Source organism: Photinus pyralis, unplaced genomic scaffold (assembly GCF_008802855.1).
Source record: "Photinus pyralis isolate 1611_PpyrPB1 unplaced genomic scaffold, Ppyr1.3 Ppyr1.4_LG7, whole genome shotgun sequence".
NCBI lineage: Eukaryota > Metazoa > Arthropoda > Insecta > Coleoptera > Lampyridae > Photinus > Photinus pyralis.
The window spans coordinates 32,965,357-32,991,862 of NW_022170738.1; the positions used below are offsets into that span (position 1 = coordinate 32,965,357).

Below are 26,506 nucleotides of genomic sequence, written 5' to 3' on the forward strand. Positions count from 1 at the left end.
TAAAATTTCCAAAAAATTTTATTAAAAATTACAATTCTCAAAGCGTTTAATTAAGTTGCGATTATCTAAGAACGATGGTAATTATTAAGACTACTGGCAGTTTGTTTTTGTTGTTGCGTAAAGTAGTATTTCAAAAAGTGTACACAGTGCTCGATTCGTTCCCGCAACAAACCGGTACTGCAACCTAACAAAGTACCACCAAGCACACACGAATCGAACCGGTCCATTTCAGTTCAATTCAAGCACCGATTTCTAAAATTAGTAATGGATACGTGCTTAAGGATACAGTTTCAGTGATCGGCGTTAATAAATATTTTTGTTTCTCTTGATCTATACTGAGGTAATTCGTTATCACTTTCATACTTTTTTTTTATGTGCATATGGAAGTAAAATCCGGTATCCCGGGTATATATGGGCCTGTACCGGTGTTTGGTATGTACAAATGTCTCGACTCGTTAGTAGTATCTAAGGCTGAGCACTTCGAAGGGAGCTTCTATGTCAGATTCAAAATCGGATTCGTCGTAATCTACTGGTTCTCGATTGATCGCCGGCAAGTAGAAGGAGAAAGCTTTCTGCTATTCTTCCGTGAGTTCCCACAGCATTAAACTGGCGTCTGTTCCTCCTACCGTGACAATATTGCGATCGTTAAAAAGAAACCGGGCCGACGCGATCTGTCCGCTGTACACTTTCTCCTCGTTGTATTCCGCCTTCGGCGTGAAGCAGGGGTACCTGAAGAATGAAAGGTTAAACTTCGAACTGTCTCTCTACCGCGTCCATACCTGAAGAGCCTAATGTACCCGTCGGCATCACCGCACACTAACAAGTCATGCGCCGCCGATCTGTTACAGGTGCTAATTATTGACGTCATGGGATAAAATCGGTTGTTCCAGATTCCGGATACTAAAAATCCGACTGAGGAGTTGTAAGTGTGCCATTTGACATCTTTCATTGCAATGGGGCTCTTTTCTGGTGACAGAGATTTGATGTCCCCTACAGCGGGAGGTTACACCGACTAGTCGCACACTTTATACTTACAGAACGTGAGGTCGTAGTCGGCGGTGACGGTTTGTAAATAGTTGCTGTCTGAGCTCCAGTCCAACTGTATTAAAGGCTGAGAGCCTCGTATTTTGTTAGATTTCTTGTAAGAGAAGCCATCTCTACTGACACGGAACAGATAAATACTTCCATTCTGCGAGGCAATTGCGATTAGATCTCCGGCTGTGGACGTTGATTAGCCTTTGATTAGTGGAAGAACATGCTCACCTGCGTTATATCCCACGCTGCTCAGCGGAGACCCGCACACTCTAATCGTTGTTGTCACCACTCCCGTTTCTGCGTTCAATACTATGAGATGGCCTTCGGTACTGCCCGACGATAAAGCGACACCAAACGGATGGAAGCTTAACGAAATGCACTCATAGCTCACCTAGAAATTAACACCTAAATCATTGGAGTCTCCAGAAGGTCACTTACTTGAGTAGTCCACACTGGCTTGTGTTTCCTCCACAGCGCAATAATTTTATCATGTCCGGCCGTTGCGAAAAGCTCATCGTCGGGATGAACAGCCAATCCCCACAGTTGGCGACTGTGCCCAAAGACGATCTACAACAGCGTCGAAACTACAAGCAGCCCCACTTGTGACTTACCTGGTTGAATCTTCTCTGCAGAGATCCCTCCATGATATTGTTTTTAGTCGTGCCAACGTAAATATTTCCATCGTTTCGTCCTGGTCTCTGTGGATAAATGGAACGAACTCCTCCCGCTACCTCGGGCAACTGGAACATAAAAGTCAGTCTGTATTCGCCCACCAGCTAACATTACTTTGGCATCCGTTATCCTCTTATAGTTTTGGAGGGAATCCCACGCAGCTATCCTTCTGTCTTTCTCGCCACCGGATAGCAATGTTCCTTCTGATAGCATGATTAGGGTGCTCACTCCTTTATTGTGCGCCTACAACGTGGTGGGGTAACAATGAGTTGGCCAGCGTGAGTCTACTCACCTCGAATTCCATTCGAACGAAATACGCGCCATCACTGTCGACGCTGTAAACCGTAATGAATCCGTCACTGTCTGCCGTAATCACATCGCCATCTTGTTCGAACTGCAAACTGGTGATCAGTGTGCGAGAGGGCTGAAAATGTTCATTATTCCACTAGTTCTGGCGAGACAACCACTTACAGGCTTGATAATGTCGGTACGTTCGAAGAAACCATCTTTTCGTCGATTCCAAAATGTTAGATGTCCCTTTCCGAAGGTGATGAGCAAGTTGTCGTCGAGTGGATGAAACGCGGCTCCAGATAATTCCTCTTGCAATGTCTGGAAGTTAAACTGAGAAATTGCGAGGCCAACACCGGTTGATACTTACGGCGACTTTCCCCAGGAGGTGCCCCCACTGCCATTGCCATACTGACAGTATACTTTCGCGTCCACCATCAACGGCCATCACGTAGCTGCCTCCATTCTACAACGCAACAATTACTAAATAATAAACGAAGGGTGACTAACCAGCTGCGAGAAGGTGACGGCGGCCACGCCAACTTCGAATTCGCCCATACCGAAAACGTACAGCGTTTGCAACGTTTCGGTGCTCCATATTCGGATGTGTGCCTGCGTTTTGCGATTTCTCCCAGCCTTTTGACCGGAGGCTACCATCTCTCGAGAGGGATGAAGGTCCATGCTGAAAAGTTTCGTTGAGACGTCGAAAGCGAAAGGCGCGCGTTACCATTGAATATCTTCCGTGTGGCCGATGTAGTGCCTCTGCGACTCCTCGTCCCTGTCGTACATTATGGCGACCGCCGCCACGTAGTAGAGCAACTCGCCGGTCGGTAAAACCCACAGGTTCTTGCGCGAGTCTAAACCCCTGTATCCGTATCTGTGTTTATGTCAAGGAGAAGTCGAGCCAATTTCTGGATTAGTGGTGATGGACGCAATTAAACGAATTAATATTAAATTAATAATTAATTAATTAAAAATGGATCCACTTGGTTTTGTGTCGGTTCGATAGGGTAGATGATCCACTCTCTCAACAGTGGACACCTTGTGATCGATTACCTCGCATGAAGTTCGTGATCGTATTCCATTCACACATTTGCATATTTAATGTAAAGTAGGTATAACTGTTCAATGATAAATATGCAAAAATCCGCACCCCATATTTTCAGAGACACAATTCAGACAAAAACGATATACAATTTCTTAATACACCCTACCTCAAATTCCAACAACGATCAGAAAAGTAGTTCATCCCTCATAGCATCACCAGTAGGTTGCACCCTCTATAAAATTAACGGGATCGAGTACTCTTGAACGCAAATTCTATTGAGGCGAATGTACCTGGGTGTGGGCCATATGGAATACCCCCCAGCACAAGGAGGACACTCTCGGAAAAAACATTTAATAAACATTTTACCGAAAGCAACTGTCATGGTAGTTTCTGTGAAAAGGTAATCGAGCTTTCCTGTGTTGGGGATATTGGCATACCCCCACAGCCTAGGGGGAGACAAGTACCATTGTTGGTGTGTACACCAAAAATTCAAATTAATTCCCGTCAATTCAAGTTAATTCACGTTAATTCAAATTAATTCACGGTAATTCAAGAGAATTCGCGTTAGTTCAAATTAGTTTACATTAATATACGTTAAGTCAAATTAATATACGTTAAATTCAAATTAATTCACGTTAATTCGCGTTAATTCACGTTAATTCGAATTAATTCACGTTAATTCAAATGAATTCGCGTTAATTCAAATTAATTCGCGTTAATTTAAATTAATTCGCGTTAATTCAAATTAATTCGCGTTAATTCAAATGAATTCGCGTTAATTCAAATTCGCGTTCTCCCAGATAAATCTTTTCTAACGAGATTTTTCATACATACAAGTTGTAAGGGCTATAGGTCTTAGGGAGAACATAGTACCGGGGGCCTGGGATCCCCCCCCCCAGCCCCCACCACAGGAAGGATATTCCACTGGAAAAAAGATTTGCTAAATCTTTTCGAAAGTATCCGTCATGGTAGTTAAAAAAAATGGTAATCGATCCTTTTCTATGGAGATTTTTTATACAGGGTGGCCCACTGAAAACAGTCAATGCCAATTTTGCCAACTTAACGACAGTTTTGCCAGAAACGCTCGAACACGTCAATTTTAGTTTTGAGGGGCTCACTACATTAAGTAATACTACTTACATAACTTTAACCTTGAAAAGGGGGTGAATTGCACCCCAAAAATTTCAAATGGGAAGAGGTAGTAAATGTTATAGATAGGCCGAAAGGAATGTTCATTATGTTTTCAGAACTGTTTTTATTTTTCAAATCAGATCAGAGAAAACTCGATTTAAATGGATTTGCAGAGCCGTTTTAAATGTTTGTTAAGTAGGCGTTGAAGTTGAAATAATTGAGAGCTTGTGTCAGAAAAGAACATCTGACATAAGTGCACAAGCAAGGAAGCGAATTTGTGATTGTGTTAAATTATCTTGTTTAATTTTGTGGTAAATTCAAAAAGAATAACGGTTTACACTATAGCGCAAAGGGTGGAAAAAGTTTCGATTTTTTTTTAAATGGCGATTCCTCCTTCACAAATTCGCGTCCTTGTTTGTGCACTTATGTCAGATCTTCTTTTCTGACACAAGCTCTCAATTATTTCAACTTCAACGCCTACTTAATAAACATTTAAAACGGCTCTGCAAATCCTTTAAATCTAGTTTTCTTTGGAACTACTGACCGGATTTGAAAAATAAAACCAGTTCTGAAAACATTTTGAACCTAGGCCTTTTTGCCTATGTAACAATTACTACCCTTTCCTATTTAAAATGTTTGGGGTTCTTGAGGAGAATATAGTATCGGGGGGATCTGGGGGGTATGAAATACCCCCCAGCACAGGAAGGATACTCCCCTGGGAAAAAGATTTGATAAACCCCTTCCGAAAGTAACTGTCATGATAGTTTCAAAAAAAGATAATCGATCCTTCTTGTGCTTAGACCGCCCGGTGCTAAGTTCTCCCACATGAATATTTTACCTATAAGGAAATTTTTCATACATGAAAGCTGGTCTTGGGGAGAGCATAGCGGGGGGGGGGGCTGGGAGGTATGGAATACTCCCTAGCACAGGAAGGATGTCCTCTGGAAAAAAATTTGCTAAACCCTTTTCGAAAGGAACTGTCATGGCAGTTTAAACAAAAAAAGGTAATTAATTGTTCGTTCTTGTGCATGGGGGTATTCCATACCCCCCAGATCTCCTGTTGCTATGTTCTCCTACATGAATATTTTCTAACGACATTTGAAACGAGATTTGAAAGTTGTAAGGGGTAAAGGTCTTGAGGAGAATCTAGTACCGGGGGTTCTGGAGGGGTATCTATACCCCTCAGGACAGGAAGGATACACCCCTGAAAAAAAGATTTGTGAAACCTTTTCGGAAAGTAACTGTCATGGTAGTTAAAAAAGGTAATCGATCCTTCCTGTGCTGCACACCCCCCAGACCCCCCGGTGCTATGTTCTCCGACATGAATATTTTCTAACGATTTGCTATAGATACATGTAAGTTGTAAGGGCTAAAAATTTTGGGGAGAACATAGTACCGGAGTGACTGGGGGATATGGAAACCCCCCAGCGCAGATAGAAGGTTACCCTCCCTGAAAAAAAACGATTAAATAAACATTTTCCGAAAAGAACTGCCATGGTAGCGTTTGAAAAAAAAGCCGTCATTCGGAGGACGAATTGTTTAAAAAGCGATCCTTTGGGCTATAGCGGTCGTTCTGGTGAGCTACTAATACGGTGGGAGCGAAATGCTTTTGGAGGGGAGAGGCAGACGCTAGGGTGCTTGTTCTTGAGAGCGGAATTTATTGTAATGCAAATCTAAAGCGAATTTCCTTATTGAGGGACAACTCAACTTCGCGCAATCCATGACTTTTAATAAATCGCGTTTTTAGGGGAATTTTTCGAAAGGAATTCCCCTTAGCGACGGTGTTGTCTGTCCGTCTGGTCCTCCTCGTAACTCGAGAACTCGATCGCTTTCTACGAGTTCAAGGATCAGTTAACGAATATGAGCCGGATTAAAAGTCGTGTTTCTGAATGCGAGCGGAATGTCGAAAAATTCCCCTAGTGAAAATAGTGTGTGATTCTACGCTACAAGGATCATAGAAAAGAATCGGCTCGCACCCCTTATGCAGAAAGCACAGATGATTTCTTCGCATCCATAAGTAAATGTAATGAATAATCAGCCCCACGTTGGCCGCCATTTTGTAACGGGTGTTACAAATAAAAGGGTTATAGAAATAATAGTATTTTTACGGTGCGTCCGCTCCGCCTCGGTGAACGCGTACCTTAATTATTACAGTACCTCTTAAATGTCGTGTCCTGGAATTGCTGATTTTCATCTCCTATAAAGTCGGTACGGCCCTTCGTGTAGATATGATACCTTCTCAATTGCTCTACCTATGTTAATAGAGTGTAGATCTCAAGGAGATCTGCATTTGGCCTCGTCAGGATTCTGATGAAATTTCGCGGGTATTGAGTGGTTGTTTTTTGTTGTCTACTGTCAGGAAGAATTTCGTTTCCCAATGTGATCTACTCCAATTAAAACGATCCCTGATTCCAATTGTCAGATTAATCCTTTCTACGTAATCTCATACGAAATACATCCTAATAACTCTCGCCAGGAAAGATTGCCGGTCACAGCACACTTTGTGTCGATTTACAATCTATGTTTTTCTTAAGATGCGAGCGACTTCCGGAATAGGATCATGCCAATGTTGAACGAAACGTCTTTTTGTTCAACATTGACACGATACTATCCCGGAAGTCGCTCACATCTTTAGAAAAACATAGATTGTAGACCGGGATCAAGTGTTCTATGACCGGCAATCTTTCCTGGTGAGAGGTTTATCTAACTTTTTGTTATTAGTTCTTGAATATACCGCGATGTCGCTTTTGCACTCATAATCCCTCTTGAAACGATTTTTAAGGCACTTAACAAGTTTGTTACCGGAATGCCTTGGTGGAAATTAAACCGTACCGTAATCCTTTTATTCTCGGTTTGCGGACTACGATCTTTACGTCATCTTCGCGTGCGAAAAAATAACGTTTACTTGAGCTCTAAATAGGGCCCAAAAACGAATGCCCGAAAAAACAAACTTCTTTGGCCAGAACGACAAAATTCCCTATGCTATTGCTAACTTGACGAGGGTCCATAGTTACAGAATAGCTTAGAAGAAGGTGCTATTTATGTTGCACTAATCGCGTGTTGCTAGAGAGAGAATGGATGGACTGCGACTCCATTCCGGATCATTCTCCACCATCCGATCCTTCAGATCCAGATCACCTTTACTGATCTGACTTCAGCACCGTTCATTTGGGAGGGGACGGTATAGAACAATAGGAGGTAGGTACACAATGACCTTGAAGACGAGCAGAGTGTCAGATAGAGTGTAATAATGGCCATGACGTCAATACATAAGAAATTGTATTGACTCTGCCAAAATGCCCGTGCAAGAATGAAAATTATGCATACAACGATTATGGTAATCGTGCATGCAACGTTTAAAGGATACACCCATTCCAACTGCATTTTCTTATCCGGTGGAGTATTGTCGACCGGCGCATGGTGAATTGGAGGATAAAACGTTCTTCTGAGCCCCTTAATCGTAACGCGGATAGGTTCCTCTTTGAGCACTTCCAGTAGAGTGTAGTCTAGGAGAGGTACTGAGTTTCGCTACTTTGCTGACGCACTTACCATTGGTCCTAATTATTTCATTTTCCGGCGCGTACAAGGCTCTCGGGCGACTTTTACTCCTCGCTCGCCTCTGTTTGCTTAGATCTTCTACGACGGCCGCTTGGGGCGCACGTGCACGCGATCTTCTAGCGGGCGACATCATCACGGCTGCACCAACCGAACCAATTCCCAGATAGAAAGTGTCCTCGTCGGCGAATTCATTACGCAACTGCGAGAAACTGCGCACCTCCTGGCCGGACACGGTAAACATCCTCTTCGCTCCGTTCATTTTCAGCACCTGCCCCAAGTCTTCGAGCACCTCTTCAAAGGGTTGAGTGGTGCGTAAGTTTAACAGCACGCGACACTAAAAATTCCGGTTGTTAGTGAGAGATATCGGAAATCGGAAAGCTCACCTGCACGGTGTGGTCCATGTTGTTAATAATGCGTATGACCCTCCCCGAGCTCGGTTTGATGGTCCCTCCACCCGGAGGTGGCACGTCCACCTCAACAATTGAAGCTTTCCGACTGACAGCTTTGCTCCAACCTTGACCTCCGGGCGCCGCGTACCAGATGCCATTCTTTTTTCCGTAACTCGCAGGCTGCATCGAGAACAAAGTGCGTTAAAGCTGAGGAAGATGCGTGGAAATGCGTACCATCGTCGGCAAAGATACGACTGCGAATGGTGTTACTTCGTCTTCGAAATCAATATCGAGCATTTATTTTAGTTTTAAAAAGGAAGCGTGTACGCGAACTTTCTCACTCAAAATTCACCCTTGGAATGGAGGTATAATCCGCGTACTGCTCCAAACTTTGATAAATAATTTATGATTGAATGTGCTAATGAAGCGATGGTGGGGGTTGCTCAAGGTCAAGGGATTTAAGGTGGGGAAAAGTGCTCTGACGTGATTCGAAGTGGTTGACCCGTTCATACAATGTAAAAGCTTATCGTCGATCTCCCGCTTGTACAACCTCCCGTTGCACGTAGAGAAGCATTTTCTGCGTTCTGCTGCTAGTGGGGTTTGCTTAATTGTTATCGACTCGACTTATGCATATTCGCGGCGAAATCACGATAATTTATGCACATCTAATTGCGCGACCAAATTTTTTTTTTAGCAAGGACAACGATCACTTTGCACGTTATAGTTGAGAATAGGCCAGAATGTTTTCAACACGTTGCGCCTGCCGAAAGGAGCAACATGCAAACGTGGACCTAATTATACACCTACGTGGTTAATATAGGTCGGTCATTTTTTTCCCCATACCTATTTAGCATAATGAGAGGTGGCCTTCGACTAACCCACTTTTCCTCAGGGAGTCCGTCTGTCAGTCTGTAGGCCGAAAACCATTGAGCTTTCGCACTGCAAGCGCAATGAACGCATAAACGTGTCTCGTTATAAATTTAATAAAATCACGGCTACGTTAATTTACTACGAAATAAATCCCCAAACGTTAATCAATAACGGTGCCGAGTTCACTTTCTGTTTCTCCGGTCATTAGCAAATTACTCGCGAAGATGGCTCGCTTCTTTCATTTTCCACTGCCCCTTGCTGCTATTATTTGAGCCAAGGCACCCAAATTACTTTGAGATTGTTGTAGAGATCACAATTAAAAACACCAGATTAAAAATAATAGTATCGCGTTCCTTTTTTGGTAAAAATTTATGAAACTTGTCAGAAAAAGGAAAACTGTGAAAGATAGCTATAGGAACATGTAATATCAAAATATGCCAATTTCGATTCTCTACCTCATGCAATAGTAACAAAATGGTCATTCCATTTAAAAAAACTGAGTTTATAGACTTTGAAGTTTCTTAAATTTGGATCTCCATAAGTGCGGTTGTACGCAACTTAACTTTTCTTTTAAGTACACTAACAGAAAGCCCTATTCATTCTCTATGTACTGATAAAAATGGGTTGCCATGACTATAACCGTTTTCAAGTAATCAATTATCAAGGTACCACGTGCATCCGCCACTTTTTTCCTTAAAGTCAAAATAACTTAAAAACCATAAATCGCAGATATCGACATGTGGACATCAAAAGAACTGAAATTTGACGTAGAATTCCAAAATGCAATAAAAAATAGGGGTTGCCATTGAAAATAACGAAGTTACTATCTACTTCCGGTGTTTCCGGAAGTGCTGCCTGCCATTTTGAAAATATTTTACATCAGAGTAACTGCTAAGTACAAATTTTCAAAATCCTACCTATTTGACTTTCCCAGAAACGTTTAACTAAAGCTCCCAAAAAAACACCCTGTATACATTCCAAATGTCATCAAAATTATACGTTATTGAGTTATCGTGCAGCAGGCGTATAATTAATATTCAAAGGTCTCAACAATCCATGCTGTGAGTGGAATCAGGTGTATTACCCCCTCAAATTCGCTTGCTAAAGGTAGATGCGAAGATTGGAGGAACCCCTCATCCCTTGTCACGTGGTATTAGATTCATACTATACAGGGTCGCTCATAAGTCTGAAAACGGATGATTATCAGGGAAAATATATTGTATTTTTTAAAATGGAACACTCTGTATATTATTCAATATTTCAATTCTTCTTTCTCAATTTTAACCAAAATTTCTAAGAAACATAATGTACCCAAATTCAATCGTCCGGGGTTATCGAGTTTTGAAAATAAATGCTATTGTTGCTATTTATTGAATTTATTTATTTATTTATTTATTATCCCACTCTTGTAACTGGGCCCTCAACAGGCTTACACCCAAGTACAGAGTGATTGAATGAAGAAAAATAATTAATGATCCCAAACAATCATAACAAACATCGGTTCTTTTTACCCGCATAATGTTTTTAAATGAAATTCTTAATGTCATTAATTATTGTACTTCATGCAATAAATTTTAAAACAATAGCGTCTATTTTCAAAACTCGATAATCCGAAAACTTAGGTGCGTTATGCTTCTTACAAATTTTGCTTAAAATTGATCCGACTGTATGGTGCGTTTCATTTAAAAAAATCAATTTTAGTGTGCCACGCTTTTATGATCAACCCTGTATAATACTTTGCAGCGTGTTTTTGAAAAAAAAGTTGCGCTCATATATTTACTTTGGCTGCAAAGGTTTTTAAGTATACAGGGTGTTACATAATCGCATGTAAAAAAAATTGGGTGATAGAGGGGATCAAGACAAGCACTTTTTCCTAATAAATCGAGGGTCCAACGTGTTTCGTTTGGTAGCCACCCCCAAAGAAGTGGTGAAATTTGGATGTTTGAAATGTATGGCACCCAAAACAAGACAACATTTGAAAACTACTGGTTTCAACAGGATGGTGCACCTGCGCACAACGCCCTAATCGTGCAAGAATACCTGTATATAGTTGTTTTCGAAATAAAAAAAGTGATTTTCAAGAAACGAGAACACGTAACTAGGTATGCTTCGGCTCGCTCGGCATTGGCTTGCACACGCACAGCGAGTGACTGACACAAAAACAAGAAATTAACCATAGAAAGTGTCTAAAGAACACGATCTGGCCACATTTGGATCTGGAGGTTTCTGATCATGATACGAATCCAGCAATAGTTTAGTTAGTTTTGGAATTCACAAAAAGTACATGCTTTTTTCTCTTGCGCAATTGAAAAAATGGGTCTTAGGCACTCTTAAACGCTTAGTTTTTAAAGACACTTAACATTAAAGGCTTACCAATAGACCCTTCGCTTTTAAAATCCTTAAAATTCACCATTAAGTTCTCAAAATTAAAGATCTCAAAGGCTTCTTAAGAAAGTCTCTTAAAGATGAAAAATCTGTATCATGGATCATTAAAGGTTCTCGACGAATATTACATAGCGTTATAGGCTCGAAAGTTGAAGGTTCTTACATCACTTAAAAAAAAGAAAAGAATCCCGACTCTAAAATCCTCTGGTGGAGTGTTTGAATCTCTAAAAAAATGGGCTACGACCGATAAAGGCTCTTAAAGACTTTTAGCGGCCCACAAACACTTTCAAAAGCTCTTCAAGACCATCAGTTGCCCTTAAAGCAAACTAAACGCTCATAATGTCTTTAGAAGACCATCGGGATGTACTGCAGATTCTTGAATACCTTTGAAACATCACGCAGACTTCTTACAGGATTTTGGAAAAAATTTTGATCACGATATAATTTGGTATTGGGAGGTTTTCAAAATGAAAATAACGAATCCAAAATAAGTTTTTGAAAATTCGAAAAATTCGGACAACAAAAATGATTTGCAACATGTATTTTGTCAACAAAAATGTCAAACAGTTTTTACACACGACGTTAAAAAACCACTATGCGCGTTTCCTTGTAGGAATCGCCTAAGAGTAGTATTTGAACAGGCCATCTCTAAGGCTTTTCATTAAATATTAGTTTTTTTTATAACGGGTAGGTACATTTTGCACGTTGGAATGAGTTCAATTCTCTAGTTTCGTTGTTCAATGGTTGCAATTGAAGATTTCTTTAAATTGTTTGTTTTCGTTATTTTTATGTTCAAATAATACCAGATTTGCTCAAGATCAGGTATTTTTGAACTTCCATTTATTAGGGGTATGAATCAGAAAGGGTACAGGCCGTGAGATTTTAGAATGACACTTTGCAATGGGTTTTTGCAAATAAGGTTGACTATCCAATCTCGAACTTACTAATGTGAACTTGACATTTTACGAAATTAATGAAAATTTCTCATTTTTCTCTTTTTGAAAATTTTGTTTTTACACTTTGTTTTTTGACTAGTTTGCTAGCAACAATGAACACGAAATTATGATAAAGCGTTAAATATATGGACAAGATAGATCCAATTTGCACTTCTCTACTAGGAATTTCCACCAAAATAAACCTAATTCGTGAGACATGGTTGTTTTCACCCTTACTCCAATATCAAAAACGATAATATAGGGCAACTTCTAATAGAAAAATATACCTTATGGCTAATCAAATCGAACCCATTTACATGGATATTCTTTTTCTTTTATTATAAGAAAATCACATATTCAATTTAAATGAGTTCCTAAACAACAAATATACTTAGTACAAGCGGTTTCAATTGGCCCATAGATTGATATCTTTAAGAAAACAAACCTAAATTTTTTCTTAGAGATAAGCCATTTAGTTAATTTTACATAAATTAAGATCACAGTACCTCATATCAAAATGGGAACTGCAAATGGGATCTTAACAACGGATACCTTCACTTCATGAATTTCTCGGGAATTAATACTCTGTGGGCATAATTTCGGGAGCGTTGAACATCTATGTTTATTAATTGCTGGCAAACAAACTGTTTTCTTGTAAGTACTGTAGTTTGTCAATATCGTTTTTTGTTCGACTACAACTGTCCCTAGTTTCAATGGGTATACTAAGCGTTAAAGTTTTTCTTTTTCTTGCCAAATGAAACTTGCTACCGGACCAATTCCCTCGTGACCTGAACTTGGCTCTATGGTGGCCGAAAACAGAGAACAGAACGAATTTTTTAGGGCGGTTCGCGTTGTTAACTCTAAAGAACGAATATCCCAAAAAACTTCTTCGGATTAATCCCTACCTATCTTTTTTTGAATTGATTGACGCCCCTTCAGAATTTTGCCTATTATTTTATATTATTATTATTTATATTATTAATTAAACCCTATTGAAAGCTCTTGTTACAAGTACTGTTTTTTAGCATATGGACGTATTAATACTATTCATCCACGATTAGACTGAGTTTAACCAACTCTTCCAATTTCGTTATTTTGTGTACTAAGGAGATAAAACGGGAAGAATCTCTTAAATAATATTCGCAATTACCATTTTTAGGCGTGGTTGAAGGGTAAGGGCTAAAGACATGATCCTGAAACGGTATGTTCTGCACGGTTCAAGAACAAAACTTAATTTATCGAAAAATAATATAAAAAAAGAAGTTCGATCTGTGGTTATAATCATCAAAAGACAAATTAAACGTTGCAAGGGTTTAAGAATGTTTCACTAAACTGCAACGACCATCCTATGGCCTACGTTTTTTTCGATTACCGAATGCATTACGATAAGAAAATTTAATCACCCTTATTACCATTTTCCTCCACTAATCAATTTACGATAATGAATATTGATGCACCCTCATTATAGACCTCGCCCCGTTCAAGAAAAAGAAATCAAATCGCATGAATTGGCGTATTGCATGCACCCGGACCTTTGCTCCAATTTCCCACTACCCTTGCGATTACTTTCAAAGTATTTATGCCAATGCACATCTTATACGTGCGTGACCGTTCCCGAAATTTTACTACGTCCATTTTCCGTTCGTACGCATTAATCATAATAGGTACCTATTCCGCTATAAAGCTCGCCTTTTGTTCGACGCTTTGCTCAGGGAAAAGTTTTCCAAACAAAATTAATTTTGGGCGGAATTTTTTACATATGGATGTAGGTCAAGTTTTTTTTTATTTATTTTTAAGAATGTACCTTTACCGCGATTAATATCTTACGTGGTAGGTATAAATAATGTTGTGATTTATGAGGGTTAGTGTTAAACATACGCCCGATAACAAATCGGAGACAAGGTTAATGGATATGAATCGCCATTTTCAAATGTCACATTATAATAGTAAATACGTCTCTATTAATTAATTGAGTTTTAATGAGAAGCGGAAGGGGATCCGTGCGCTCGACAAACGAAAGCGAATTCTTTCAAATTGAAAAGTGTCCCGTTTCCTTTCAAAGGATATCGAGTGATAAAAGATTATGCCATATCTGACAACGTCTTTTTGACCATCTCTAAATTTTGCAACGTACCATGTCAATTATCGTCCAATGGATTCAAGAGATCTACACAATTTTGGTTAGTTGAAAATATTGGCGCCCAACGTGGGGCAACTTGTAACAGGTTATCGTGTATCATTTAAATACTTCCTTTTGCGGTTATGGGTGGTTATAGGCCCCTCATTTTTTCGTAGCTTTTTTCTTGATCTTGAAGCTATCACTGTCATATGTTATATTATGTCATCCAGAATAGAGAAAGTCGTTGCCGAACGATAACCGTTATGTAACAACATTGTTACGTGTTAGTGAATAGGCCCCTTAAGCTAGTTGGCCAATATCCATTTGGATATTCTTATTTCGGGCCGCGGTTCACACCTTATGTTTGCTTGTAATACTTCACTGATAGTTGCCGCAATTGAACGTCGGTAATTTGTTGATAGTTTTATGGCTGTTTTGCTTTACACCCGTTCCGCACCGAATTTTGAGTTTGTTCTTGGCAGGAGATATATATTTTCATAAAACCATCTGCAAATCAGCTTGATTTTAACATAGAACGGCACGTTTCGCGAAAAACACGAAAAAAGCAAGTGGGTCACTCAAAATAAGTACTGCAGTTGTAATTCTTCCATCTAATTACCGAAAAATTTGTGTCAAAAGAAGCATAAATAAAAAATAATTATTAGATCGTTTCGCGCGATATGCAAAATGGAATATTTGGCGCTGCATGTGTCTAATGACAGCGGCATTTATAATCACTGTGACTCCACTAATTTCCATCGCGTTATTAACGGCGAATGTTTTACCTTGTATTTACATCTAAATTAGGAGGGGAAAAATGTATGTAGGGTACCTACGTGATTTATTTGCGTGTGTGTTTGTCTCACACGCATTTACCCTTCACCAACTTTAAAAGTATGCTCTCGCTATATTACCTATGTATTATAAGTATATGCCCCCCTTATGCAAACATGAAATCGTCTTGTGTGACCTATTTTTACAACAATTTAGATTGGCGTTCTTGTAATAATCTTGCGGAAGGAAATTTAATATAAACTTGCAAACTTTCATAATAAATAAAGAAATAGATTGAAGGTTGATAGGGTGTAGGTTAACGAGAGAACAGGAAAAGGAATATTGTTTCTAAATGAGAAGATTTTTGCTCAAAAGTGTCCTCGGATGAACACAATATTTTGCAAAGTAGTTTTGCTAAAATCCTCCATCAAATCAAGTATGTACCGTAGCATGGACGGATCGGACAGACGCGTAATTAGATATATCATGTTGTGCAAGAAAATTCAATATAAATTTACAAAATTCATAATAAATAAAACAAGTGTAAAATGGTGTAAAATAAGAAAAATCCTCTTCCGCAAGAAACAGTTTTGGTTTTTATTGTTTTACGTGTTCAGCCCTTTATAGTATTGAATATTGGAAAAACCAAAAGCATTTTATGATGCTTTGTAAGAAAATGATTGTTATTTTTTTAAATAGGGATCTGCATTTTTAACATTTGAGTAGCTTTTATCTTTCAAAGCTAATGATATGTGATCAAAAATGAGTTGCTGTCAAGTCACCTTTGGAATTTTTGTTTAAGTACATGGGATTCCAAAGGCGACTCGACCGTCACTCATTTTTGATCGCCCATTATAATACTTACTTCTATCTCTTTTCAATACAAGTTCTTTCAAAGAGTAGGCATTGACTTCTAAAAGTTAACTTCAAACAACTTACTTTGAAAAGAGATATCAGTTACTGGTATATATCATTAGATTTGGGACATCAAAAAGCTACCCAAACATTAACAAATCTATATCCTCGTTTCGACTGATCGGTTTACAATCGATTAGGATGTGCGCATTTTCTCTGTATCACGACGTTATAGTATAGTTTTGCTGAAATCGCTTCATTAATACTTTTACTATTATAAATTAAAATCGAATCCACTTTTTCCGGTGACCCTGTATATTAGGGTATGTAATTTAATTGTTTCATATGCTACTAGATCTATCGCTTGCCTCAAAAAGTACCTGTTTAATAGGCAAATACTTCAGTTTGCCTTGGAATAAATTGACCCCTATATTTTTGTAATCGTAAAACATGTTAAAATTCAAATTACAATTTGACAATAGATTTTCCTCAAATTTGTTAGAAGCAATTAAAAAAAACACAATTTACAATATCTACCTACCAAATTTAATTCTGAAATCTGAGATCCATATATCGGTTCTACCACATTCTGTTCACGGGAAGAAGGCATTAAGAAAAGAAGAATGAAAGAATCGCGAAAGGATCAAGAAGGGAAGAAAAGGTAATGGAACACGGAAGGAACCGTGAAATGTGCGTAAATGAAACAAGAAGAAAAATAACCCAAGGGAAATAGAACTGTGAAGGAAGCATGAAGAGGATCGATGTGAATGAAAGAGGTGTGAAAAGAAGACGAGCGAAAGAAAGAAATCTCAAAAAAATTATCAAAGTCCTCGTTTGAGATCGAAGGGACTTCAGCGGATTTTTGTGTGGCAGATCAGTATTCTATTAGCCACTTTCGACTCAACTATCAATAACAGATCTTGTCGAAGGCTACTACATTCACTAACCGCTTCCCACTTTCCGCGTGCACCCGCAATTCGCTTTTAATGTTTTGACTCCACCATCAGTAAGATCGTGTCGGGGGCTACCACATTCCCTTTGACGGTACCCACTTCCGACGTTCCGTTCACCCGCAATTCGCGTTTAAAGATTTGACTCCACCATCAGGAAGATCGTGTCGGGGGCTGCCACATTCCCTTTGACGGTACCCCCTTCCGACGTCCCGTTTACCCGCAATTCGTGTTTGAAGATTTGACTCCACCATCAGGAAGATCGTGTCGGGGGCTACCACATGCCCTTTGACGGTACCCACTTCCGACGTTCGGTTCACCCGCAATTCGCGTTTGAAGATTTGACTCCACCATCAGGAAGATCGTGTCGGGGGCTACCACATTTCCTTTTACGGTACCCACTTCCGACGTCCCGTTCACTCGCAATTCACTTCTATTGGCGACACGAGAAAGAGAGAGCGATTCGAGATTTACGAAACGTTAAACCGCGTGAGTTCGCAACGGAAGGTAAAAGGCGCCCGAAGTTGACTACTTCTCGAAGACGCGCGCGCGCGCCTCGCAAAAGGTCGTTAATTTCGCCCCTATGACAAGAAACAAAATTCCGCCACGCAGGAGTTGTGCGCGTTTACAACATCTTTCCGACGACACCAATTTCAAAAGAATCGGACCAAAACTGTAGTAGAAAATAGGAAAAAACTGGAAAACCTTCACGTTAGTATACTACGCTCGAGGATGACGCCCAGATGTCGCCAACCCCACATCATGTAGCCATGTCCCTAAGGTTGACAAATTTCACGGCCCTGTAGATACACGTACACCCGTTGCCTTTCTACAAGAGTTCTTCTACGCGCCCACATTTGCTGCCAGCCAGCCAGCCAGCCAGCCAAAGTGAGATTAAAAGCTACTTTTTACAAATAAATTTGCAAAAATGCGCTAAAAATGGAAGCGAAGGAAAAAATGTGAAGAGAGGCGTTTTGTAAGGAAATGTGAAGGACTGAAGAAAGGAAGTATCTAAGAGACATCAACAATCAATAGAAGGTGTAAAGAGGAAGCGAAATAGGTTTGACCAAATACATAAGAAGAAGGCGAGTGGAAAATACACTAAGTGGGGTACAGGAGAGGCATCAAACTGTAACGGTGGCCATATGAAAACCACGTGATAGACGAGATATAAGATGTAAGTGTATGGCAGAAACACGCGTGAAGGGAGAAGACTTGAAGAAGGCGTCTTGAGTTGAGAGCTTAAAGAGAGAGAGAGAGAGTAAAAGAAGTCTAAAATAGATGTGAGGACAGAAGCGTGCAGAAATGAGGGGGCATAACTGTAAATGGGAGAGACATGGATTACCTTTATAAGAGAAAAAGCAGGAAGCATCTCTTACACGAAAATCGCTAAAAAAAACATACTTAAGTATATAATTTTATGGGGTATGCTTGATTTTAGTTTAATACAATACTACTAACACCGGCAAAAGAAATCATTAATAAATAAAAATAAGTAAGTTGATAAACCTTTTAAGAAGATACAAAAGAGTAATAAAACAAAAAAATATTACCGTGTGTAAACCAAACTAGGCGCACCGCTTTAATTTTGACACCCTGTATATTTAAAATTTTTTTGATTCTGCAAAGAATATTACGCCTGACGGTCTATTTGGTAATTTATAGGAGGTTGGCCGGAAAATCAATTAAATTTTTGTTGTCCAATAGCAAGGATTTTGAACAAATTGAAGTTATGCCGTTTAGTCAATTGTTTCAAATAGAATCACAGTTTTTCCTGATCTACGGTTGAATAAAAGGTTATTACAATTATGTTAACATATACCTACGTTTTTTACCCAATGGCAAATAAGTACCTACACAACATGTGAGGTTAAATATTTGAAAACATATAGAGGGCGTACCATGTAAATTTTGAAATTTCTGATCCCTTTCGGTTACACTGGAATTCTACCAAAGTTTCAGGCGTGAAATTCATATTTCTTCTGTTTCTGTCATTATGATTTCATCAAAAAGCTTTTCGTCTTGAAGTGTTCAACAAATTTGAATAAAATTCTATTAAATTTTATGAATGTATAGACGTGTTGAATATTCGTTGCTCGCAAATGGGGTAAAGTTTTTAATAAATAAATTCCCAAATGAAATACTAAGTGTTTAGCACCACTGGTTTTTCTCTATCGAGTGACGTAAAAACCCATTATGGCATCCATTTAAAATAAGGAAGTTGATGTCAATATTTCGAAAACAGCCATTTTAAAAAAAATTTCCAACGTCCATTGAATTTATCCCATCGCATCTTGCAACTTTTATTTGAAACTTTTTTCGATATCTCTTTGTTACTAAAATATTTGAATTTTTTAAAAATGTCGATTATCACTTTTTTCCAATTATCTACGAAACGAATTTAATAACAACAAAGATAGCCATGTTATCCTATTCAGTTTAAGACACCTTGTATATTTAAAATTCAAAGAAACATCTTCATAAATAAGAAAGTTGGCATGCACGCGTCTGATTTTTACTATGTGCGATATGTTTGCCTTTATTAGAAGCATCTGAAGATAAATTTAAAAAAAATATTTTTGGAAAAGGAAGTTGGTGTAGAGTAATTAAAGATCCGGTCTTCTGAACCGAACCATAATCTGAAATGGTCCCAAATTTTCCTTTTTCAAATATAAGAAAAACCTTTTCTACAAATGTCAACTACTGATGGTTCCGCATCTACAGAAATTATTTTTTAATGTACAGGGTGTCCTATTTTTCAATTTTTTAAAATGGAACACCCTGTAGAGTTTTACGTGTTTCGATGCAATTCGTTAATTTCTATTTACTTTTTGGTCTTGTGTCAACGTTGCCATCTTAGTAATTTTTTTTCGGAATAATTCCCCATAAGCAAGCCTCAATTTGATGAATCATTTGTAACACTCGTTTACTTTCTGGTCACGCACTTATAAATTAAGATGGACTGCTGATCAAACAGTTGCATAGAGGTAGAATGGCCCTAGCATGGGCGCGGCCATGATGTGCACGTTTTAGTTATTTTCTAGGGGAATTTTCCTAGTGCTCAAGTTTTGAGACTATTGCAGTCTTGGAAAATGACATGTGTCACAGTAATTTATGTAGAAAACGTGAGGTTAATGCTTCTTTATTAGTTGATTTGAATTTCGCGCCAAGTGAGTGCACATCATGGCTGCCCCCATGTAGGTGTCATTTGTCAATTCAGCATTAGCAGTCCATCTTAATTTATAAGTTCGTGTTTCTGGCATTCTTTTGTTTTTTATTATCACAGCTTACTCCGGTGTTTAAACATGTAATTAATTAATGGGTAGGTAGGTACTTTGTAAAAAATATTGAAAAACCCATAACTACGGAGTTTAAGTACAGGATACCCCGTATAAAAATTGAAGAGAACACAAAAGAGCTATAGAATAGCGAAATAGTGGTTGTTCTATTTGAAAAAAATCTGTTATTTAATGACATCGTGAAAATGGGACGCCCTGTACAATCAAAAATATTTTCTGTAGATGCGCAACCATATAACAGTAACATTCTGACTCCATAAAATTTGTGTGTAGTGCATCTACATTCCCCATTTGTGCTCAATGATACACTATTAAAGGTAATGTTTCATTTCGGCTGAAAAGATCTTTTTTGTCGATCCGGTGCGAGGTTGAAGGTTCTGACAGGATCGAAAATTTTAGGGACCGTTCCTAAAATCGAACCGACAACCGGCTAGAAATCGGCCTGTTCTAAAGACAATTTTATTATACTGAATATAAATAAATTGAAAACTGTGAAAGGGCTGGGATTTGCAGGGAAAGTGGCTGCAATATAGTGGAAAATACGTTAAAAAGTGTCCGTCTTTAAGTTTGCAACGTTGCAGTTAATTTTAAAGAACCTCCTAAAAAAACAACACTAGCATATCGGTCCAAATTTGACTACCAGTCTATTTTCCAAAAATTTTAATTTTGGGGTCGCTAGTATCGAATTTGTGACACATCGTGATTTGGAAAACGGATAAACGCATAAACACGACTATTTTCGCTATTTTGGAAATAGGTAAAATTGAGAGTGCGTGTTGAGAAAGGTTCAATTGCAAATACTACGATTTGATGGGGTGGTTTTCTTTTTATTCGACTCTTTCGCGTTCAGAAATTGGTGTTTTTAAACAATTTGTATTGTACTAAAAACGGTGCAGAATTAAAGGGGATTTCCAATCAAATCTGTTTGGATTTTCATACTAAAAATTCCGGTGCGTTTCGGTTCCATTTCGTAGCACCCCATTATACCATATAAAGAGTATTCAATAGTGTCTCATTTCCTATGCCATAATTGTAGGTGTTTTCTACATTGATGACATCCAAAGCGCCTCCCTAAAATTGATTTCCTCATGGCAACACACATAAATATATGGCGGCCGGATAATGTTGCAGCTTCAATTGCTAATCGTTTTTGATTTGAAGGAAATATGGGCGATTGACAAACAATTAAAAATCTTGACACCGTGATTCAATTATACCAAATTCAAAAAACTTAGCGTTGTTTTTACTTTTTTTTTTTACAAAAAGCTGCAAGTACTTGTCTTTTTTCTGGATTATTCAAAGCCATGGGTAATATATAATATACAGGGTGGTCACTTCCACTTGTTCTGATGGAAGTTTGAAATTAATTTTTGACTCGAAATTTAAAATCACGTACTTATATCAATCTGCCCCAAATATACGCATTCACTTGTTTAATGGAAATTTTTCAAAATGCCGCTAAAGAAGAAATCATTTCTGCCTTTCGGAAGTGAGGTACAACAATCAATTGATTTTCTGTTAACAGGTTAATTAAGTGTATGTTGTTAAAGGAGTATGGTGTTGATGAAATTTGGAGAAAAGGGGATTTCATTTCCAGAACTAACAGAAAATTTTGCAAGTGAATGCGAACAGTTTTAATGAGCACATTTTGTGGGTTGTTTTGATTTTAAATGATGAATGACAACGCCGATAAACTTGTTGCTGGTTCTTGAAAGGAAACGTCAGTTTCTTTGTCTGAAAAATGCAAAGACGTAGGACTTTCGCAACACGACACTCATGTAGGCAATAGCATTGACGCGACACCTTAAAAAACGTTAGACGCTATCGATTTGATTTAATTACACGCGAACGGTACAAGCCACCAAGTGGACAAAAAGTAGGGGTGTCCGATTTCGTTCGGACGCGAGCCCTTCGAAGCTTGTCCGCCGTAAGCGTTTCCCAATGTTTACGTCTTAACAGGTGCGTGCAGGCGCAACCCTTATCTTAATTCGCGGTCACGTGGCGCACCGAACTGACCACAATCACGGCATATCTCTCCCCACGTACCTACTGCGCTATTTTTTTTTGTTGAGATTTACCGATACAATCGAGCCCTTCGTCCAATTCTGCTACAAACTAGAGCTTACCTTAAAGGTTTTATAGGACGATACGACGTAAGAGGCGCCGTCTTCCAATTCCTCCAGTCTAAATTTTCTATCTCCGTCCATTGAGAAAATGTAGCGGGCACCACGTGGCAAATCCATGCGAAGGGAGAGCTTGTCCAGTAAAGTTTCCAGAGTGCCGATGTCTCTTCCCGGTTTGAAACGAATCTCGATTCCGGGAAAGAAAGGGTCGCCGTTCTTGTAGAATAGAACTCTAAGCGCCCTCCAGTACGACAGATTGCTGTAACGACTGGTGGCTATTTCGACTCTACTCTTAGGACGTGGCGGTGGCATCATGGAAGAGACCTCGCTAGCATTATCGGCCATGGTGATGGCACCAGGACTGGAGGGCCTACTGGCCGCTCCTTGTCTCCAGTATCCGCCACCACCGCCGTTTGGTGCCAAGTTGTTGACGCGTAATTGTCCACGCTCTTCCTCGTAGTCGTCGTCGTCCGACTCGATCTTACTGGCAACGTTCTTTCCGCCCGCCACCGTGTTACTGATTGAGTTCCCCTGTTTGTCCATACGCGGCGTTGGCGGCGCAGTATCGGCGACGCCGACCTCCACACCGCCACCATTGATGGCGCCCTCTTCTGCGTGATGAGAGTCGTCCTCAAAAGCTTGATCTTCAGCCTGCTGCATTTTACTACTTGAACGAAACTGAGCTGCGGGCATCTTCATGCACACATTTTTAAAATCGAGAACTCATCAGCAAGCTACTCACCATGACGGTTACTTCCCATTAAGGACCCTGCACTTTGGAAACTTAATTCATCACTGCTCTACAAATTAACACAACCCAACACGCCGCCTGAGCGTTAATAAATTATTTAAATAAATAAAAGTGAGTAAGAGTGCTGCCCTACAAGCGGCATTGAACTGAACTTGTTGCACACTACACCGGAGTATTGACTCTGGGGTTGGCAATTTCTCGTGACTGCTTATTGGTTGAATGAAAGGGTTACTTGATTATCGTAGACCAATGCGCAGTGTTAAAAATTTTTACATTGTCCCATTCCATATTTGCCCTCTTTCTGGCCACCCCGAGGCGCCCCTCGCTAACCACCCCCATTGGCGGTTTCCGGCGTATCCGTATCTGCAATATATGAGACCGATTTTAATCGCGCATGCCATCTCCCTTTCTCTATGCGATCATTCATAAAACCACATTTTTATGCAATTACGGCGTTTCGGACTATTCCAGAAAAAAACGTCCTTTGTTCGTGAAACTTTGTATAAATCATAATACCTACCCGTAATTGGCGCACGGCATTTTCTAGGAAAATTACTCCCCAATTACCAACTGCAATTAAATTAATAAATTGGCGAGGGCGGAGTAGGAAAATTAGCGCTTAATTTTTTGTTTCATACATTTCTTTACAAATACTTTTTACATATACTTTTATTTTTACCGTCTGTTATCTTGTAGATAATTCTTAACTTATTTTCTTTATACAGTTTAACTAATGTCAATGTATATTGATCACAGGCAATAAACATATTATTATTATTATTATTATTATTATGTTTTATCTTGCAATGTTCTATGGAACGCCGTTTTACATTTAATGTGCAACAATATTATAATCTTAAAGTATAGTTTTGCCCGAATTTCTATTATCTTAATGATAAAATTAAATAATTAATTTTATCTTAATGATAATTTCAAATCATTTTTTATCTTGTTGATAATGAAAAAATAATTATTTTTATCTTGTAGATAATTTTATTTTGCCTATTTAAAATTATCTACAAGATAAAAAATATTCATTTTTATTATCTTGTTGATAAAAATAATTCATATTTGATAAAATAAAATAATTATTTTTATCATAATGATAATTTTAAATCATTTTTTTATTTCGTTGATAATTTTAAATAGCAAAATTTAAATTATCAAGATAAATTTAATTCTTCCGCCATTTACGATTATCTTAGATAATTTTAAATGGCCACCTTTGCAAGTCATAGCGAGATGGAAATACGCTGTTTTATAGGGAAAAAGAGAAAAAGGCAGCGCACGGCGCCATTTAATTTTATCTCAGATAATATTAAATGGCGGAATGGAATTAAAATTATCAACAAGATAAAAAAATGATTTGAAATTATCATTACGATAAAATTAATTATTTAATTTTATCATTAAGATAATATAAATTAGGGCAAAACTTTACTTTAAGATTGTAGTATTGTTGCACATTAAATGTTAAAACGGCGTTCCATAAAGTTCTCTATTTTAAATGACATTACTTTGATTTTTTTTCTAAAGAAAAATAAAAGGTATGTTAGACTTATATCCAATTTAATGAAAAAAAAGAAAGAATATTGTCGAAAATTTTAAAATAATTTTAAATGCAGGTACAGGTACATACTACCAATTAAAGTATGTAGATCCGGTGGCCATTTTAACATGTAGGTTTGTGAAAGCGTTTAAATATTGGTTTTACGTATGCAAAAATCAACGTTATTGAATAAAAATAGGCACTAATAGCTCATGTTTAACAATCGCATAGTTTTCAATAGGGAAATTTTTCCCCACTCAGCTCGCATTCGAAAACCAGACATCGGTCTCTTTTCGTTCTCGAGTTAGAAGACACAACCTAGGTCGAGGTGGCCATCTCCGTTACTAATATTAAAACGATCAATCATTTGTAATTGAAATTATATGCAACCTGAATTCGTTTTACAGTGACACTGGCAAATTAACGTATAAAAGAATGACCTCTGAATTTGGTTCCCTTAATCCCATTTAAATGGAATTCGATTTGTTTCTTTCGGTAAAAATACAACAGGAAAAAACATAATTTTACATAATTTTCAACTTTATGATCTCTCAATTACAATGTTAATAGTAATAGGTCAAACATTTCCTTTATATCACGGGTCGTAAAGCTGCCAATTTACAAGAAACACATTTTAAAACGCGAACCTTTTCTGGTCGCTTTTTCCTGGATGCACTAACGTGGTTGGTTCAATTCAATACTCTGGAGTGATTTCTTTGATGCATTCTTAAATCCGATTAGTTGAAATACTCTCCAACAACAGCTCTTTGGATCGTAATTTTGGTGATGATCGATATTGAAATACAGGTTTCGGTAGTTAATTTTCCTGGTCAGTACAAATTTGGGGTTGGCAAGAGAAACGAGCACTGACATAAACTCGATTTTTTATGGGTTTGTTCTTGAAATTAGGTTTAATGCTTTGGAAATCCCTTTAGTAAACTTTTCACATTGATTAGTTTTAACTTTAGCGGCACAAAAATGAACGTATATATTATCCAACTTTACTAACAGTTTTCTTTATTGCAATTTCACTTTATACGGGATATTAGAGTAACTTTCTTTATACGTTGTGGCACTGCGGAGAGCGCGGTAAAATGTTTATGGAATTTGCTGAATAGCCCTATATATGTATAAATACGGACAGTGTGTTTATCTACCTGAATTACAATTGCGAACTTTTAAACCCCTGAACGTTACTGTGTAAACATTCTTTGACGTAATTGTCGCACCAAGTGACGATTGTACCGTACTCGACCATGATCGGTTTTGTTGTATCAGTTTTAATTATGAAAGAAAGTAATAATACTTGAGCAAAACACTAAATTTATTTTATTAGAATAATTGATATTCAATTTAATATGATTGAAATTTAGTAACTACAACAACTTACATAGATACATAGAGGCCTAACAACAATCGATAGGTGAAGCGTGAAGAAAAAGAGGAAAAGTCGCATTTTTCAATAAAAAAGATCGTACCTAAAATAACCCTCTCGTTGCAAACTCATGGTGGTGTCAAAAAGGACACTGGTTGCACTAGGTAATCGAATGTGATGCTAAGAACTAAAAAGTAATTCCAGTATTAAGGGCCTTTAAGTAAAAATGTTTCTGGGTTCTTCAAAGTTTCTATAAACCTTTAAGAGTTCTTTTAAAAAACGTGTTTCAAGAGCATCAAAAAGCCTTCCAGAAATTCTCTCCCCTTTTCAAAAAAACCGGTCTTCTGTGAGTCTTTAGGAGGTTTTAAAAACCCTGAGAGTCTTAAATCTTCAAGGGTCG

The 26,506-nt window shown here is 38.3% G+C and overlaps 1 protein-coding gene across 2 annotated transcripts; it reads right to left on the reverse strand.

Moving 5' to 3' along the window:
- LOC116175891 (echinoderm microtubule-associated protein-like CG42247) lies at positions 1–23,336 on the reverse strand. 2 transcript variants are annotated; one of them, XM_031494249.1, is made up of 17 exons: positions 23,174–23,336; positions 22,435–23,124; positions 8,116–8,301; positions 7,724–8,066; positions 7,542–7,680; positions 2,723–2,872; positions 2,506–2,677; positions 2,366–2,461; positions 2,179–2,316; positions 2,000–2,131; positions 1,822–1,950; positions 1,647–1,775; positions 1,474–1,602; positions 1,264–1,426; positions 1,036–1,218; positions 780–990; positions 1–729 (listed from the first exon to the last, which is right to left on the reverse strand). In XM_031494249.1, the coding sequence occupies exons 1-17, from the start codon at positions 23,174–23,176 to the stop codon at positions 576–578; spliced, it is 3,147 nt and encodes a 1,048-aa protein (XP_031350109.1). In that variant the 5' UTR covers positions 23,177–23,336; the 3' UTR covers positions 1–575. The 2 variants fall into 2 exon arrangements, with proteins under 2 accessions (XP_031350109.1, XP_031350110.1); XM_031494250.1 differs by lacking the exons at positions 22,435–23,124; positions 23,174–23,336 and adding an exon at positions 8,356–8,469.
- Between the last annotated feature and the right edge of the window lie 3,170 nt (positions 23,337–26,506).